A 14433-nucleotide genomic window follows, 5' to 3' on the forward strand; every position below is an offset into this window, starting at 1 on the left:
GGCCTGATCCAGTTGGGGGCCCCTCAGCCTTTGGTTCATAGTTCATGTGTTTCCATTTGTTTGGCTATTTGTCCCTGTGCTTTATCCAACCTTGGTTTCAACAATTCTCGCTCATATAAACCCTTCTCTTTCTCACTAATTGGACTCCCGGAGCTCTACCCGGGGCCTAGCTGTGGATCTCTGCATCCAGATTCCTCAGTCCTTGGATGGGGTTTCTGGAATGACTATTAGGGTGTTTGGCCATCCCATCACCAGAGTAGGTCAGTTCTGCCTGTCTTTCGACCATTGCCAGCAGTCTATTGTGGGGGTATCTTTGTGGATTTCTGTGGGCCTCTCTAGCACTTTGTTTCTTCCTTTTCTCATGTGGTCTTCATTTACCATGGTCTCCTATTCCTTGTTCTCCCTCTCTGTTCTTGATCCAGCTGGGATCTCCTTCTCCCACAGGCTCTCTTTCCCTTGACCCTCGCCCTTCATTACTCCCACTCATGTCCAGGTTGTTCATGTAGATCTCAGCCATTTCTCCGTCATTGGGCGATCCTCGTGTCTTTCTTGGGGGTCCTGTTTTCCAGGTAGCCTTCCTGGTGATGTGAACAGCAGTCTAGTCATCCTTGTTCCACCTCTAGCATCCTCCTATGAGTGAGTATATACCATATTTGTCTTTCTGAGTCTGGGTTACCTCACTCAGGATGATTTTTTCTAGATCCATCCATTTGCCTGCAAACCTCATGATGTCATTGTTTTTCTCTGCTGAGTAGTATTCCATTGTGTATATGTGCCACATTTTATTTATCCATTCTTCAGTTGAAGGGCATCTGGGTTGTTTCCAGGTTTTGGCTATTACAAACAATGCTGATATGAACATAGTTGAGCTCTTGTGGTATGATTGAGCATTTCTTGGGTATAGCTGGATCTTGGGGGAGATTGATTCCCAATTTTCTAAGAAAGTGCCATATTGATTTCCAAAGTGGTTGTACAAGCTTGCATTCCCACCAGCAGTGAAGGAGAGTTCCCCTAGTTCCACATCCTCTCCAGCAAAAAGTGTCTTCAGTGTTTTTGATCTTAGTCATTCTGACAGGCATAAGGTGAGGAAATACAGTTTTTATGCTCAGTCAATGCCAGAGAGCAACTCTGTCATCACGGTAACTGATAGCTGCTCATCACACGCTTGTCTACAGTAACAACAGCCACACTCACTCGCTTACAGACACCTGTTCTGAAGTTCAGGCACACAGCTTCTTGCGGAGTGTCCTCTGGTGAGGATACACAAAGTCAGACAGAACTCACCTGCTGACTGATGAGTAATGGGGGCTTTGGCAGGCTGCAAAAGGTCCGTCATGTAACCGAGACTTTATATCCATGATGAGCAACTCCAGAGCTCTGGCCATTATCAAGTACTCCACACTAGTGGCTACAACTGAGAGCTCCCTCCTCCCCCAAAACCTTTATAGAGTCCAGTGTCTGAGTACTGATCCCCAGGGCATTTCATCATGACTGATGTAGCATCCAGGTAGCAGGATCAGTGTGTCTACATTATGATTTAACCCTCACAACTACTAGAGATAGAGTCTTCTTCATCTGCATTTAAAATCAGAGAACTAAAACACAGAGAGGTGGACTCGCCTGTAGGTCCTCCGTGTATCTGGGATGTGTTGTACCTCTCCCCCTCTACAAGCTGTCTGTTCCTCCAGGACATAGCACCTCCATAAAGCAAGAACAACACAGACCAACCTTTTAGCCACACCAGCCCCAGGTGCTGTCTGGACTTGAGGGGCCAAGATTTTGGCAGATATTAGGTGCTAAATGGCTTGGGAGATTCAAGAATGTAGCTGGGGGCCCAGTCCTACGAAGGCAGAGGAAGGCTGGCCTTACAGAGTTGGAAACTGGAGAGCAGATGTGCAGGCAGCACCCAGGTCAGAGCCCTGAGGAAGTCACATGACCAGGGTCCCAGGCCTAACCCTGGACACCTGAAGGTGGGAAGGGAAGGGCCCAGACCAGAAGGTGACCTGCCTGGAACAGATACTATTCAGAGGAAGACCTTGGAGACAGGAGTGTGATAAGAATCTTTCACCAAAGGTGACCAGGAGTCCATAGTCAGTTGACCAGTGCCAGAGAGGCCATGCATGACCACCGCATTCAGACGCATCTCAAAAGTCCTGGCTCCAGTGCTCCACATGAGTGATTTCTCGGCTACCCTATTGTAGGATGGCCTTGGGCATGCCTCCTGCTCAAGGGGCTCAGGCCATGGATGGGAGTTGAAATGGGAGGCACCTTTGTCTTGCTTCCAGCTGCTCCACACAGCAGGACACAGAGCTGCCATACTCCATCCCACACTACCTGTTGTACACAATCTCACAGGTGGAGCCTGAGGGCAAACCTGGCCGCCAGACGAATACCTCTGAGTGAGGTGCTAGATGGTCTCATCTTTCCAGTGGGAAGTAAGGATGCTGGAGTAGGCAGGCACAGTGCTCGGGATTCCAGAACAAGTTGGCTAGAGGTCTACTTGATCCCACATCTGCCCCCACTCCCACCCCTGCCCACAGGAAACAGCATCTGACTTTCTAATGGCCTTCATCTAACTTGACAGGGGACTGAGGAGGAAGGTAAGAAGCCTTATGTGTGTGACCAAGGTCACATACAAGCCATTCCTATGCCAGAAAACTCTGCAGTCCACATAAGCACACACACAGGCCTAAGAGCACAAATTTGTGTTCTGTAGTTAGTGTTAAATGACCAAGTTATAGTCTCAACTTCAAGTTGAAATCCTATTTGTTGGGAAGCCCACTGATAGACTCCTAAGCCATGCAGATGCACCAAGTTTCTTGGAAATCAACAGAGATTTCAGCTGAATGCTGTCAGGGAAGTCTGGAATCACCAGCCTGACTGAGGCTACCTCCTGCATAGCATATAGGGGTTGGATCAAGTCTGGAGAACGTTTTAGTGGTCCTGCTGCTCACAGGTATCGCCCCATTTGCTTAGGTATTCTTTACTTTTAATTTCTGTGAGATTTTGGGGAAAATTAGGTACATGGCAAATAAGCCAATGTGTTAAAAACAAATTCAGGCTGGAATGATGGGTTAAGCTGCAAACATCCCCAGCCCTCCGGAGGGGAAGTGAGCAGAGCCCCCCCAGGCCACTGAGGTGTGTACCCCTTCAACACTGAAGACCACTCTCCTCTCTGCAGAGCCCAGAGCCCCAGTGGCTTTGAGGTCCTGTTTTTTAAAGTGGGTAAGGCCAAGAGTCTCTTGACTGGTGGTCCCTAGGCAGGAAGGAGGCTTCAGTACTTCCCAGCCCATCTTTAAATCAACAGCTGCTTGGTGAATCCACAGCCCTCTTCCCCTGTCCACTCCCAGAACTCTGGCTGCTGGCTCTTCACCCTTGCTCTGGCCAGAGATTAGTGGCCTCCTGTCTCTCAGGGGACTTTGAGAAGCTCCTAAGACAAGACCTAGGAGTATTAACGAGGGGTCCCCAAGTCAACATAGCTGGTGGAGCACACAGTGGGGCAGCTCAAGTCCAGCTGTAACAGGGGGTGTCGGTGCCACAGAGCAGCTGCCCAGGAGTCCAGGTTTTCCCTGAGGCAAAGAAAGAACCAGACACCCAGAGACTTAGAAAATTCGAAGAGCGGTTTACTGAGGCAAGAGCAAAGAGCAGAATGTTCTCTGTCGAGAAGGGTGGAGTCTCCAGGGTTGGTGGACTGTCTAGTGGACTCTGGGTTGGTCATTTGTAGGGCCCTAGACTTCCCCTCTTTGGATCCCTGTTTTTTTTTTCTCTGCTACCTCCTTCCCTCTCCCATCACTACATCTCCTTGGCCAGGATGGTCCTTGACTCTAAGAGACAATCCCAGCTCCCAAGTGGGAGTATTGTCTCTCTTTATAGTCCAAGCACTGTGTGAGAAGTTTATCTCCTTCCCTGTGACCTCTTCCTTAACTGCCTATTCCCTGCTAACTCCTCACACAGTGAGCCCTAGGTACAAGCTCAGAGCTTTGGGGGCTTTGTTGTTTATTTGTATGTGTTGTTGGTGTCTGTGTGGTTTTATTAATCTTTCCCTCCTATGTTTTATGTTTTTATTGAAAATAATTTTTCATACATTATATTCTGATCACAGCTTCTGCTCCCTCATGTGTTCTCATACCCTTCCCATCCCCCACCCCCATCCAACTCATCTTTTTTCTATCTTTGGAAAACAAACAGGGAAAACAATGAACCACAATAAAACAAAACAAAGACAAAGAAACTAAAAATTAAAAAGGAAAAAGCATGAGAAACATATAAACACACACATAAAATCACAAAATCGAAACCATAATATATAAGAAAAGACTGTACCAGGCTTTTTTCTTTTAGGCCACAAATCAGCTCTCAAATCATGACACAGAGACTTACTAGTTTTGAATGCTCAGCCTAGCTTAGGCAGTTTCTGGCTAGCTCTTTTATTTTAAGTTAACCTGTTTCTCTTTCTCTACCTTTTTCTTGGGTCTTATTACCTTTCTTCCTTCTGTATATCTTACTTTCACGGCTTCTCTATGTCTGCTGGCTGGTGTGTGCCTGGTTTCTTGCCCTGGGCATCTCCTTCTTCTCTCTCGTTCCTTCCATTCTTCTTGAGCCTAGACTTCTCCTCCTATTTATTCTCTCTGCCTGGCAACCCTGTTTATCATGTTCCTACCTAGCTATTGTTATTCAGCTTTTTATTAGACCAATCAGGTGCCTTAGGCAGGCAAGGTGAAACAGCAACACATCTTTACATAATTAAATAACTATGGCATAAACAAAAGTAATACAGCTTTACACAGTTAAAGTAATATTGTGCAGCATAAACAAATGTAACACATCTTTACCTTGTTAAAATAATATTCCACAACAAAATACCAGTAAGGTTAAAAAACAAAAAACAAAAAACAAAAAAAAACCACCCAAAGCATTATAAGACCAAAAAAAAAAAAAAAATCTCCCAAAGTACCATTGAATTGAGTTTGTTTCGTGTTGGCCATCTGCTGATGGGCATGGGGCCTCAAGTGTGGTTTGTCTACCCAGTGAAACGCCATTGGAGAAAACTAATTTTTCCTTTGTGAGCAGGTGTCAGCAGCGATAGCTTCTCGGTAGGGATGAGGGTTCGGTTCTGCTTCCCCTCTCAGCACTGAGGCGCCCATCTGGCTTGTACCTGTGCAAACCTGTGCATGCTGCCCCAGCCTCTGTGAGTTCATGTGTGCATCAGTCCTGCTGTGTCTGGAAGACGCTGTTTGCTTGGTGTCTTCCATCCCTACTGACTCTTAGGGTCCTTCCACTTCCTCTTCTGCACAGCTCCCTGAGCCCCGAGGGGAGAGGTTTGAGAAGGACATTCCATTTAGAATGAAGTGATTCGAGGTTTCTCACTCTCAGCACATTTTCCAGTTCTGAGTCTCAGTTTTTGTTCCCATCTACTGCAGGAGGAAGTGTCTGTGATGGTGGCTGAGTGACGCACTGATCATGGACATAACAGAATGTCAGCAGGAGTCATTCTATTGCTACGCTCCTTTAGGGGGACAGTAGTGTTTGGTTTTCCTCTATGTCTATGGCCTATGTAGTCTCAGAATCTTGACCACCTGAGCAGTGTCAGGCGTGGGTTCCATCTCACAGAGGGGGCCTTTAATGCAGTCAGATAGTGTGGCTGGTGACCCCCACGGCTTTTGTGCCATTTTGCCCCAGCGTATCATGCAGGCAGGTCACCACTGTAGAGTGCAGGGTTTGTAGTGTTGGGCCCAGGTCGCAAGACCCCCAAGCAAGACCACCACAGAGCCAATACCCGATGCAAGCACACAGAGGTTTTTAATACAAAAAAGCAAGCTTGGTCCGCGTCCAACATCCTGCACAGCAGGTGGAGGAAAACGGCCCCGAGCACTCACTTTAAGGGGTTTATATAGGAAAGGTTTACATGCAGCTTAGGATTGGACGAGGGGGCTAGGGGTGAGATAGTTCTTTGAAGTTACTGGCTGAAGTGTAAGCATGAGGTTTCTGTTGGCTAACAGGATTCAGGGTATCTACAGAGACATAAATTTTTACTCATGTCCGCTTTTGTTGAACCCAGGAGATACACATTCAGATTTATTGTCCCAGTCCTACTGTCCTCTGAGTTCAACTTCTGGTCAGTTGAGTCCATTACTCCTCATATCTTGTTTTGCCAAGTCCAGGATACATAGATTTATTGTCCCAGCCTTATAAGTTCAACTTCTGGTCACTTCTAAAGATGCTGGTCAGCAAATACCTTTGGAGGAGGGGAGAGAGAATCATCTCTCAAGATGGCTACTGATTTTTCCCTTTCAGTAACTGGACTGACGTTTGGCTTTCTCCTTGGAAGCACATGGACTACCTTCCAGTACCATGAACACTAGTCCAAAGGGGTGAAGGCTCTAGGTAGGCACCAGTTCAACTTCTCCAGGTTCAATGAGATACATGGGTGTTGTCTGCAGCAATAGGGCTGTACTAGCAGTTTGTAGAGAGCAACCAATAGGCTTGGCAATCAAGCAAACAAGCAGCAATCAAACAACAAGCAACAGCCTGAGTTGTTTGTTGCATAACAACTCAATTAGCTGTAACACATTTCTGGCCCTGGAGGTTTCATTCGGTGGTGAAGATGTCCATTTGGGGCTTTGTCTCCCCCATTATTTGGTGATTCCATTAAGATTTCTTTCATATATATAAAGAAGCTTCCACTGCAGTAGGTCTCCATATGACCTCTCCAATGGCCCTGTTAGCTGGGTCCCTCACCATATTCCCTCCCTTACCCACTTCTTCCCTCCTGTTTAATTCTCCCATTCCAGTCCCCCTCCCATCTCTCCATAACTATATATTCTTTTTCCCCTTCCTTGGGAGATCTCCTCACCCAGTCCCTTACTGCATACCCAACCTCTGTGGTTATGCAAATAGTAGCATTCCTATCAAAGGCTTAAAAGCTAACATCCACATATAAAGAAATACATACCATGGTTGTCTTTTGGGGTCTGGGTTACCTATCTCACTCGGGATGATTTCTAGCTCCATCCATTTACCTGAAATTTTCATGATTTCTTTTATTTAACAGCTGAGCAATATTCCATTGTACCACATTTTCTTTATTTATTCATCTATTTATGGACATCTGGGTTGTTTCAAATTTCTGGCTATTAGGAATAAAGCAGTAATGAACGTGGATGAGCAAGTGTCTCTGTAGTAGGATGTAGAGTCCTTTGGATATATGCTTAAGAGTGGTATAGCTGGATCTTGAGGTATATCCATTCCCAGCTTCCTGAGGAACGATCACACTGATTTCTACAGTGGCTGTACAAGTTTGCACTCCCAATGGAAATGGATGAGTATGCCTTTTACCCCAACATTTTGCCAGCATGAGCAAAACTGATCTTAGCCATTTTGACTGGTATAAGATAAAATCTCAAAGTAGATCTAATTTGCAATTCCCGAATGACCAAGAATGTTGAACATTTCTTAAGTGTTACTCAGCAATTTGTGTTCCATGTTTTCACAATTCTCCATTTAGTTCTGTATGCCATTTTAATTAGGTTATTTATTTTCTTGGTGTTGTCTTCAATTCTTTACAAATTTTAGATATTAGCCCTCTATCAGATGCATACATTTGTAAATATCTTTCACCATTCTGTAGTGAATGGCCCACCACTTTGTCCTAATGATGGTGTCCTTCGCCATACAAAAGCTTTTCATTTTCACGAGGTCCCATTTGTTTTTGTTCTCAGAGAGTGCAAGCCTGGTCCTGGCATGAGCTTTTGAAACCTCAAAGCCCACCCCAAGGAACGTACTTCCTCCAACCAGGTCACACCTAATCCTTCTAATACTTTCAAATAGTGCCAATTCCTTGTGACTAATCATTCAAAAATGTGAGCCTATGAGAGCCATTCTTATCAAAACCATCACACCCCCTTGACAAGTGTCACATCGGGTCAATGCCACATAGTGACCCCTAGACAGATCTCATCTTTGTTCTCCACAGACACATGGCAGATAGGCTGTCATTTTTAATAGTGAGGAAACAAAATCAAGGACTTCATTAGCCCAGAGACACACAGCAAGTCAGGCAGATGGAGACACATTAGTCAGTTTTGGGTCATTATGACCAAAAAGAGACAAAGACGGGGGAGACCATCTTTATTTTGGCTCCTGGTCATAGAGGCTTTGGTGCATGACTGGCTCTGTTAATTTTACACTTTTAGTACAAATGACATGGCACAAAGGCATGGAAATGGATTAATTCAATTCAATTAATTAATTAAATTTAATTAAATTAAGCTATAAGAACAGTTAGCAAGAAGCCTGCCACGGCCATACAGTATGTAAGCAATATAAGTCTCTGTGTTTACTTGGTTGGGTCTGAGCGGCTGTGGGACTGGCGGGTGACAAAGATTTGTCCTGACTGTGGGCAAGGCAGGAAAACTCTAGCTACACCAGAATGCTGCGGTCTTCTACTGCAATGGGGCTACAGTTTCACCAATAGCCTCTCCTAGGCTCTCTTCATAGTGCCAAGCCACAGCTGCTCTCCATGACCCCTCATGCCTTTAAAACCAGTACCACCTGGGTGACTCTTACACTACCAAGTTCGGCTGCCAGCACAAGGGACAACCTTGGCTACTTCTGGAACACAGATTCTGTGTGCTGACTCTTAGGAGACACTTCCCAGAAGATTTCAACTCGGTGATACTGGTCTTTTCTTAATCACTGCTAATTTCTCAGCTCCAGCTGACAGCATCAATTGTCCTAGTAAAGCAAAGGTTTCACTTCAATAGTGCCAATCTCTTGTTAAGTCAGCCCCAGCTACCCAGGCACTGCAGGTTCTTCACACATATGACCCTATAGAGTGTTTACTTCCTTCTGAAACTTCATGCCAGGCCTCCATCATCTGCACTGCTCCCAACATTCTTATTTCCCAAGCCTCTACAGAACAGCCCACTTGAGATGTCAACACTCAACAGTTTTCTAGTCCAAAGTTCCAAAGTCCTTCCACGGTCCTCCCCAAAACACATGGGAGCAATACCCCATTCCTAGTACCAAATTCTGCCTTAGTTATGTTACTATTGCTGTGAACCATCCAGCATGAATGTCACCCCAAGTGACCGATTTCCTCCAACAAGACCCATCTTCTGCCTCCACTATCCCTAATGGTACCATCAAATCATGAATTCATCAGTGGGTTGACCCTTCAATTACTTCAGAGCTCTCATGGTCTAATCACCTCTCATGACTGGATCCACCATCTGGGGACCACACCTGAGGCACATGAGCCTTTGGGGAGAGTCTGAACCACCACAGACATGTTCTCATCTGGTTCTCCCCACTTCGAGTCCAGGCTTTGCCAACCCCAACCACTGTAAGGTGGTCCCAGTGAAGAACCAGTGTCTTCTGTTCAAACTCTCAGAGTCTCACCTGACTTTCCTGCTGCTCCCTTCAAGACACTTGTCCTAGAAGCTGGGAGGATCTTCTGGCCTAGAGGAGAAAAGGGAGAAAGCCTAAATCTAGGCTTGAGGATTTGAGCAGCCTGCTGGGAATTCAAGCTCCTGAACAACCCTGGCTGGGTCACCAGAAACAGCCCTCTTGGCTTTCCAGACTCTTGAGCATCTCCTGACAGTACGGCCCAAATTCCAGACCACTCATTCATCTTGCTGCCTGGCTCCTCTTCAGTTCCTTTCTACTCTCTGTCTCTCTCTCTGTGTCTCTCTCTGTGTCTCTCTCTCTGTCTCTCTCTCTGTCTCTCTGTCTCTCTCTGTCTCTGTCTGTCTCTCTCTCCCTCCCTCCCTGCAAGATAAGGTGCCCCAGCAGATCTCCTGTGCCGTGCTGGTATACCTGCCCTCAGCTGCTGTGAGATATGTCAGCAGCTACCCTGTCACTGATTGTGACCTCAGAGGCTTCTGACCTTGCAATGGGCCTGTGCAGCCTGTTGACCCTAAGCCATGGGGTTATGGCTCCCTTAGTAGCCTGGCACCCAGAACCATGGCCAGCATCAACCTCTGTGGTGTCACTTAAGCCTGTGTCTCAACATGCAGCTCTGCTGGTTGGCTTGCTCCCAGCACACCCTGGACCTGGGCCTCCCATCTGACCAAGGCTTCTGAGTGTGACAGCAGAAGCCAGCCGTGGGGCCCCAGCAGCTCTCCCACTTGCAACTTCCTTGGAAAGAGCAGCTTGGGGGCTTTGTGATCCAAGTCCTAATCCTTGTCACACTCAAGATTTAAGCTGGGCTGCCTTGGTGAGCTCCAGTAGCCTGTGTGGAAGGCCCCATGGCCGTTAGTGAAATTACAGTTACTGCTGTGAGATGGCAGTAGAGATGCCTTGAAGGGGGTGTCATGGAGTCAAACGGTTCCCTGGACTCTGCAGGGGCCCCTGCCCCAGAGGGAAGCAGCAGTGACCGGGCCATCCTTCAGATGGATGGCAGATGGCTGGGAGGGACTCCTGCCACCTTGCTCATTCAGGGTTGTCTGAGCTATTCTGGAAGCCCAACACTCCTGGTTGGTGTTCTTGGGTGGACGCAAGCACAGCAGTTCACCTGCTGTCGATCTTTCTTCCCTTCCCATGAGAAATGAGGCAATAACGGTGTTCTCCGTCCGTGGGGAGGTCAAGTGGACGCCTGCTCTTGCCTCTGCCCTGGCAGCCTCCTCTTCTTTCCTAGCCATGGCTGAGGGGGACACAGCCTGACATCCTCTGTGATGGAATCGAGAGGCCCGAAGAAGCCCCGTCGGTATAAGAAACGTAAAATGAAGAGCCAGGAGAGATTCATCAAGAAGTTCCCTTTCAGGTACAAGATACCTAGACACCGAGGGCTGAACCCCGTTACAACCCCCACATTGTTCCCAGGTCCCCAGAACACGGGTGTTCTGAGGATCTTGGAGCTAGGAGGAGAGACTCTAAGCCATGGGGTCCCTTAGGAACCTTAGTGTGCTGTGGCCACCAATCTAGCTCTCCCTCCTTCACCTGCTGCCCCAGGCCAGGTAAGCCAAAGGGTAGAACAGAGGTTTTGTAAAGCACCAAGTATGAGGCCAGACACATAGGAAGGTCAGGTGTGAATGCCTGTAGGTGGCTGGCGGCAGACACTTAACCTCTCAAGGGCCCTTCTAGGTTGTCTTGGTTGACGGAGCCCAGCACAGCTTACCTACAGTCTTGGAAGACCAAGAGCAACTCACTGAAGGACCAGCTGCCCTTACAGAAGAAGCTGGTGCCCACACGGTCCATTCCTCCCCCAGGGTAAGTTCCCATACTTGGCTGCCCTCAATGGCCACACACAGGCAAATGTCTCATTGACATCACCCCCCACCCCATATGCGGAAATCTCAGTCACCTGTAGGCAGGTCCTCTCAGAGAGTCAGCAGACACGGAACGACAGTGCTCCACCCTAAAAAGAGGTGCAGGAAGCAAGAGGCTCCCCCAGGCTGCAAGTGTTGCCTGCACACAAGCATGGTGGACAGGCTGCTCCATCCTGAGGGACTTCAGGGATAAGTAGCAAAGGGTATATCCTGACACTCCAGCCCCAGCTTAATGCCTCAGACCAGCCACTGTGAAAAATTAGTTCTTCCCCCAACGGGAGGAGCAGCCAGGGCTTGGGAGTTAGGAAATAGACCATATTAGAAGAGATGAGCAGGATGCAAGTGGAGAAACCCCAGCCCCATGAGGTCCTCTAGCTCTGAACCCTTGCCTACTTCTTGCTGGGAGGCCAGTTGTGGGGCCCCGGGCATAAAGGAGGAGGATCAAGGTGAAAGAGTAACAGGAACCTTGAAGGAGAAGCCCAGTGCAGGTATCATAAAGGGAAAGAGAGAAAGGATCCACCTAGTGGACTGTGAAGGCAGCCTCAGCCAGGAGGGAAAAGGGGAGCCAGTCACGGGCCAGTCTCAGATTGAGGACAGTCTCCGGTCGGGAGCTAGGAGGTAGTCTCAGGTGGTGGTAACCGCAGAAGAAAAATGAGCGTGACTTAGCTGAGCCTATCAACCAGCATAGCTCACCCAGCGGATGGGTAGGACTAGGAGATACCCTGAGGCCCAAGAAGCATTTGAAATCTGCTGTGTCTAATTTGGATTTCCGAGGCTGGACAAGCAGATGGCAGGAGGAGTGTGTGGGCCGCTTCCTGTGCCTCTCTGGTAGCCATTGGTTACAGAGGCTGTGTATGGGGCTGGGACAGGCCTGACTGGAGACATCCTTCAAGAGTCTTCCCAGATATGACCCCTGTCTTCCCTGGCTGCTTGGAACCTGCAGGGTTCCCTGAGTCAGGTGGTTCTGTGTGGCTTCTCTAGGGCTGGAGCTCCGGAATTGACATCACCATTCAGCTTCTCCTCACAGCCTCCACAGCCTCCACTATGTAACCTCTGGGAACTTAAATTGCTGAGCCTCCGTTTCCCTAGACAAGACCTTGACAAGCTGCCTCCTCCAAAGGCCGATGCTAACCAGCCCTACACGAGTGAGACTTCGGGGCCAATCGAGAGCTTTCCCTAGAACATCGACTCTCCATGGCTCCTTTCTCAGCCACCTGCTCTCTGCTCCAAGCTGCTGCCACAGAGACATTTGTAAAGGGGAGCAGCCTTGTAGGCCACCAAAAACCAGGAGTGGTCCATCCCCCGCACCAAAGACCATGCAGCACCAATAAACTTCACAGGTTCAAATCCCATTTCTGCTCAGACTGGTCAACTTGCCTCTAGTTTCTCTTTTTTTTTTTTTTTGTTTTTTTTGTTTTTTTTGTTTTTTTTGTTTTTCGAGACAGGGTTTCTCTGTGTAGCTTTGCGCCTTTCCTGGGACTCACTTGGTAGCCCAGGCTGGCCTCGAACTCACAGAGATCCGCCTGGCTCTGCCTCCCGAGTGCTGGGATTAAAGGCGTGCGCCACCACCGCCCGGCTCTAGTTTCTCATTTTTAAAATGGGTATAATATTTAATCATGAGGCCTTGGAGTAAGATTTAGGACACTAAAGAATTTTATACAGATACATGCACATGTAAGCCAAGGTACTGGGACAATAATGATCATCATTTTAGTAGTTAGAAATAGCAAGGTTGGGGAGCCAACTAAACACCTGTTAGTAGTCACTGCTGATGCTCACAGCCACACCTACAATCTCAGGTAGCCATTAAAAGAAAAGAGCAACCATGCATTCATTGATCTGGAATGGTATATAAGGTATAGAAATATTTTTAAAGCATAGAAGTATCTGAGAAGCTATCTTGTGTATATTAAAAATTGGTGTGTGTGTGTGTGTGTGTGTGTGTGTCTGTGTGTGTCTGTGTGTGTGTGTGTGTGTGTGTTGCCTGCAAGGGGACATGTTGGCATATGAGGGGACATCTAGAGGGAGCATAATCAGTGTCTCATAACAGGGCATGGGTTTGTCACCATCATCAACATGTATAAGCACAGACAGGGTGTTCAGTCCAGGTCCTAGAAGCATCTGGATGTGACACACCTGGGAATGTGGCATTATAGTTGGATGTCAGCTTCAGCAAACAGGTTCCATCAGGGGCTCTGTGGAAGCTGAGTTGAGCTTGGGAACCAAGGCCAGTGATACGGAAACAGGCGCGAAACAGCTGAGAACTCAGTGAACTGTTACAGTGTGAGGGCCAGGATGTACCTAGAAGAGAGGGTGGGTGATGACTGGTGTGACCATAGGACCCAGCCTCTCACTTCACACTTTGGCTAGAGGGGCAGAGCTTTGGTCTTGGGTTTCTGGGAAAGACACCAGGCCCTGGGCTCTCCACAGTCCTCCAGTGGGGAGAAGGGCAGGCTTGGGGCATGGATTCACAGAGCCAGGAGCAGCGGCAGCGTCTTTCAAGATCCATGGAGGCAAGGGTCCTGCGCAGGCCTGTGGCTGCTCACACAGGCAGGTGCTCTGAAGGCCTCAGGCAAGTTCCTGTGAGGGAGAACCCAGCACAAACAAAGGCCAAGGGTGAGGGACCCGAGCAGGCAGATCTCAGGACCCCTCTGCGCCCCACAGATTGGGGTTTGACTTGGCCTGCTCTCAGTCAGCTGCCTGAGGTCCTTCTTCACTAGATAGAACTCTGTGTGGATGAGGAGAGACACTCTGCAGTGCTGGCAGTCCCAACCCTGAGTGCCTGAGGCCCAGGGGCTGGACTGGCACAGCCAGAGGCTGCAGCTTAAACCCTGAGAGCCAGGGGCGTGTTGCTCCAGGCCGTAGAAGTCAGAGACTCCGGACTCCAGGTGCTCAGGCTGGGGGACCATTTCCCTGAGCTTGAACCAGCAGCCCATCACTAGGCGGTTGCTGTAACCCTCAGCTCTGGCACCAGCAGCAGATGGCTGCAGGCAATGCCTGCCGCCTCACAGCTTCTTCACAGGTACTGGATGTCAGAATCCTTTGCTCCTCCTTACAGTAAGTGACTCCACCCTCATAGCTTCCCAGGCATTTTTCTTCAGCCATAGCTCTTGGTCCTCTCTCTACCACCCCTTGTCTCCTCTACCATTTCTGCTCCCCTGGGTTA

General features: G+C 48.3%; 1 protein-coding gene across 1 annotated transcript; it reads left to right on the forward strand.

Annotated features, from left to right (window-relative positions):
• The first annotated feature begins 9924 nt into the window (after positions 1 to 9924).
• C3H3orf22 (chromosome 3 C3orf22 homolog) lies at positions 9925 to 12619 on the forward strand. Its single transcript, XM_028854463.2, has 4 exons — positions 9925 to 10216; positions 10637 to 10762; positions 11083 to 11208; positions 12249 to 12619. Exons 2-4 carry the CDS (start codon positions 10674 to 10676, stop codon positions 12445 to 12447), a joined length of 414 nt encoding a protein of 137 aa, XP_028710296.1. The 5' UTR covers positions 9925 to 10216; positions 10637 to 10673; the 3' UTR covers positions 12448 to 12619.
• The last annotated feature ends 1814 nt before the right edge of the window (positions 12620 to 14433 follow it).

Source organism: Peromyscus leucopus, chromosome 3 (assembly GCF_004664715.2).
Source record: "Peromyscus leucopus breed LL Stock chromosome 3, UCI_PerLeu_2.1, whole genome shotgun sequence".
NCBI lineage: Eukaryota > Metazoa > Chordata > Mammalia > Rodentia > Cricetidae > Peromyscus > Peromyscus leucopus.

Excerpts from the sequence above, each read along its gene's own strand:
- C3H3orf22 (XM_028854463.2), top strand. The coding sequence starts at position 10,674 with ATGGAATCGAGAGGCCCGAAGAAGCCCCGTCGGTATAAGAAACGTAAA. Across the intron at positions 10,763-11,082 it reads ATCAAGAAGTTCCCTTTCAG|GTTGTCTTGGTTGACGGAGC; the intron begins GTACAAGATACC and ends GGGCCCTTCTAG. Across the intron at positions 11,209-12,248 it reads CGGTCCATTCCTCCCCCAGG|GGCTGGAGCTCCGGAATTGA; the intron begins GTAAGTTCCCAT and ends TGGCTTCTCTAG.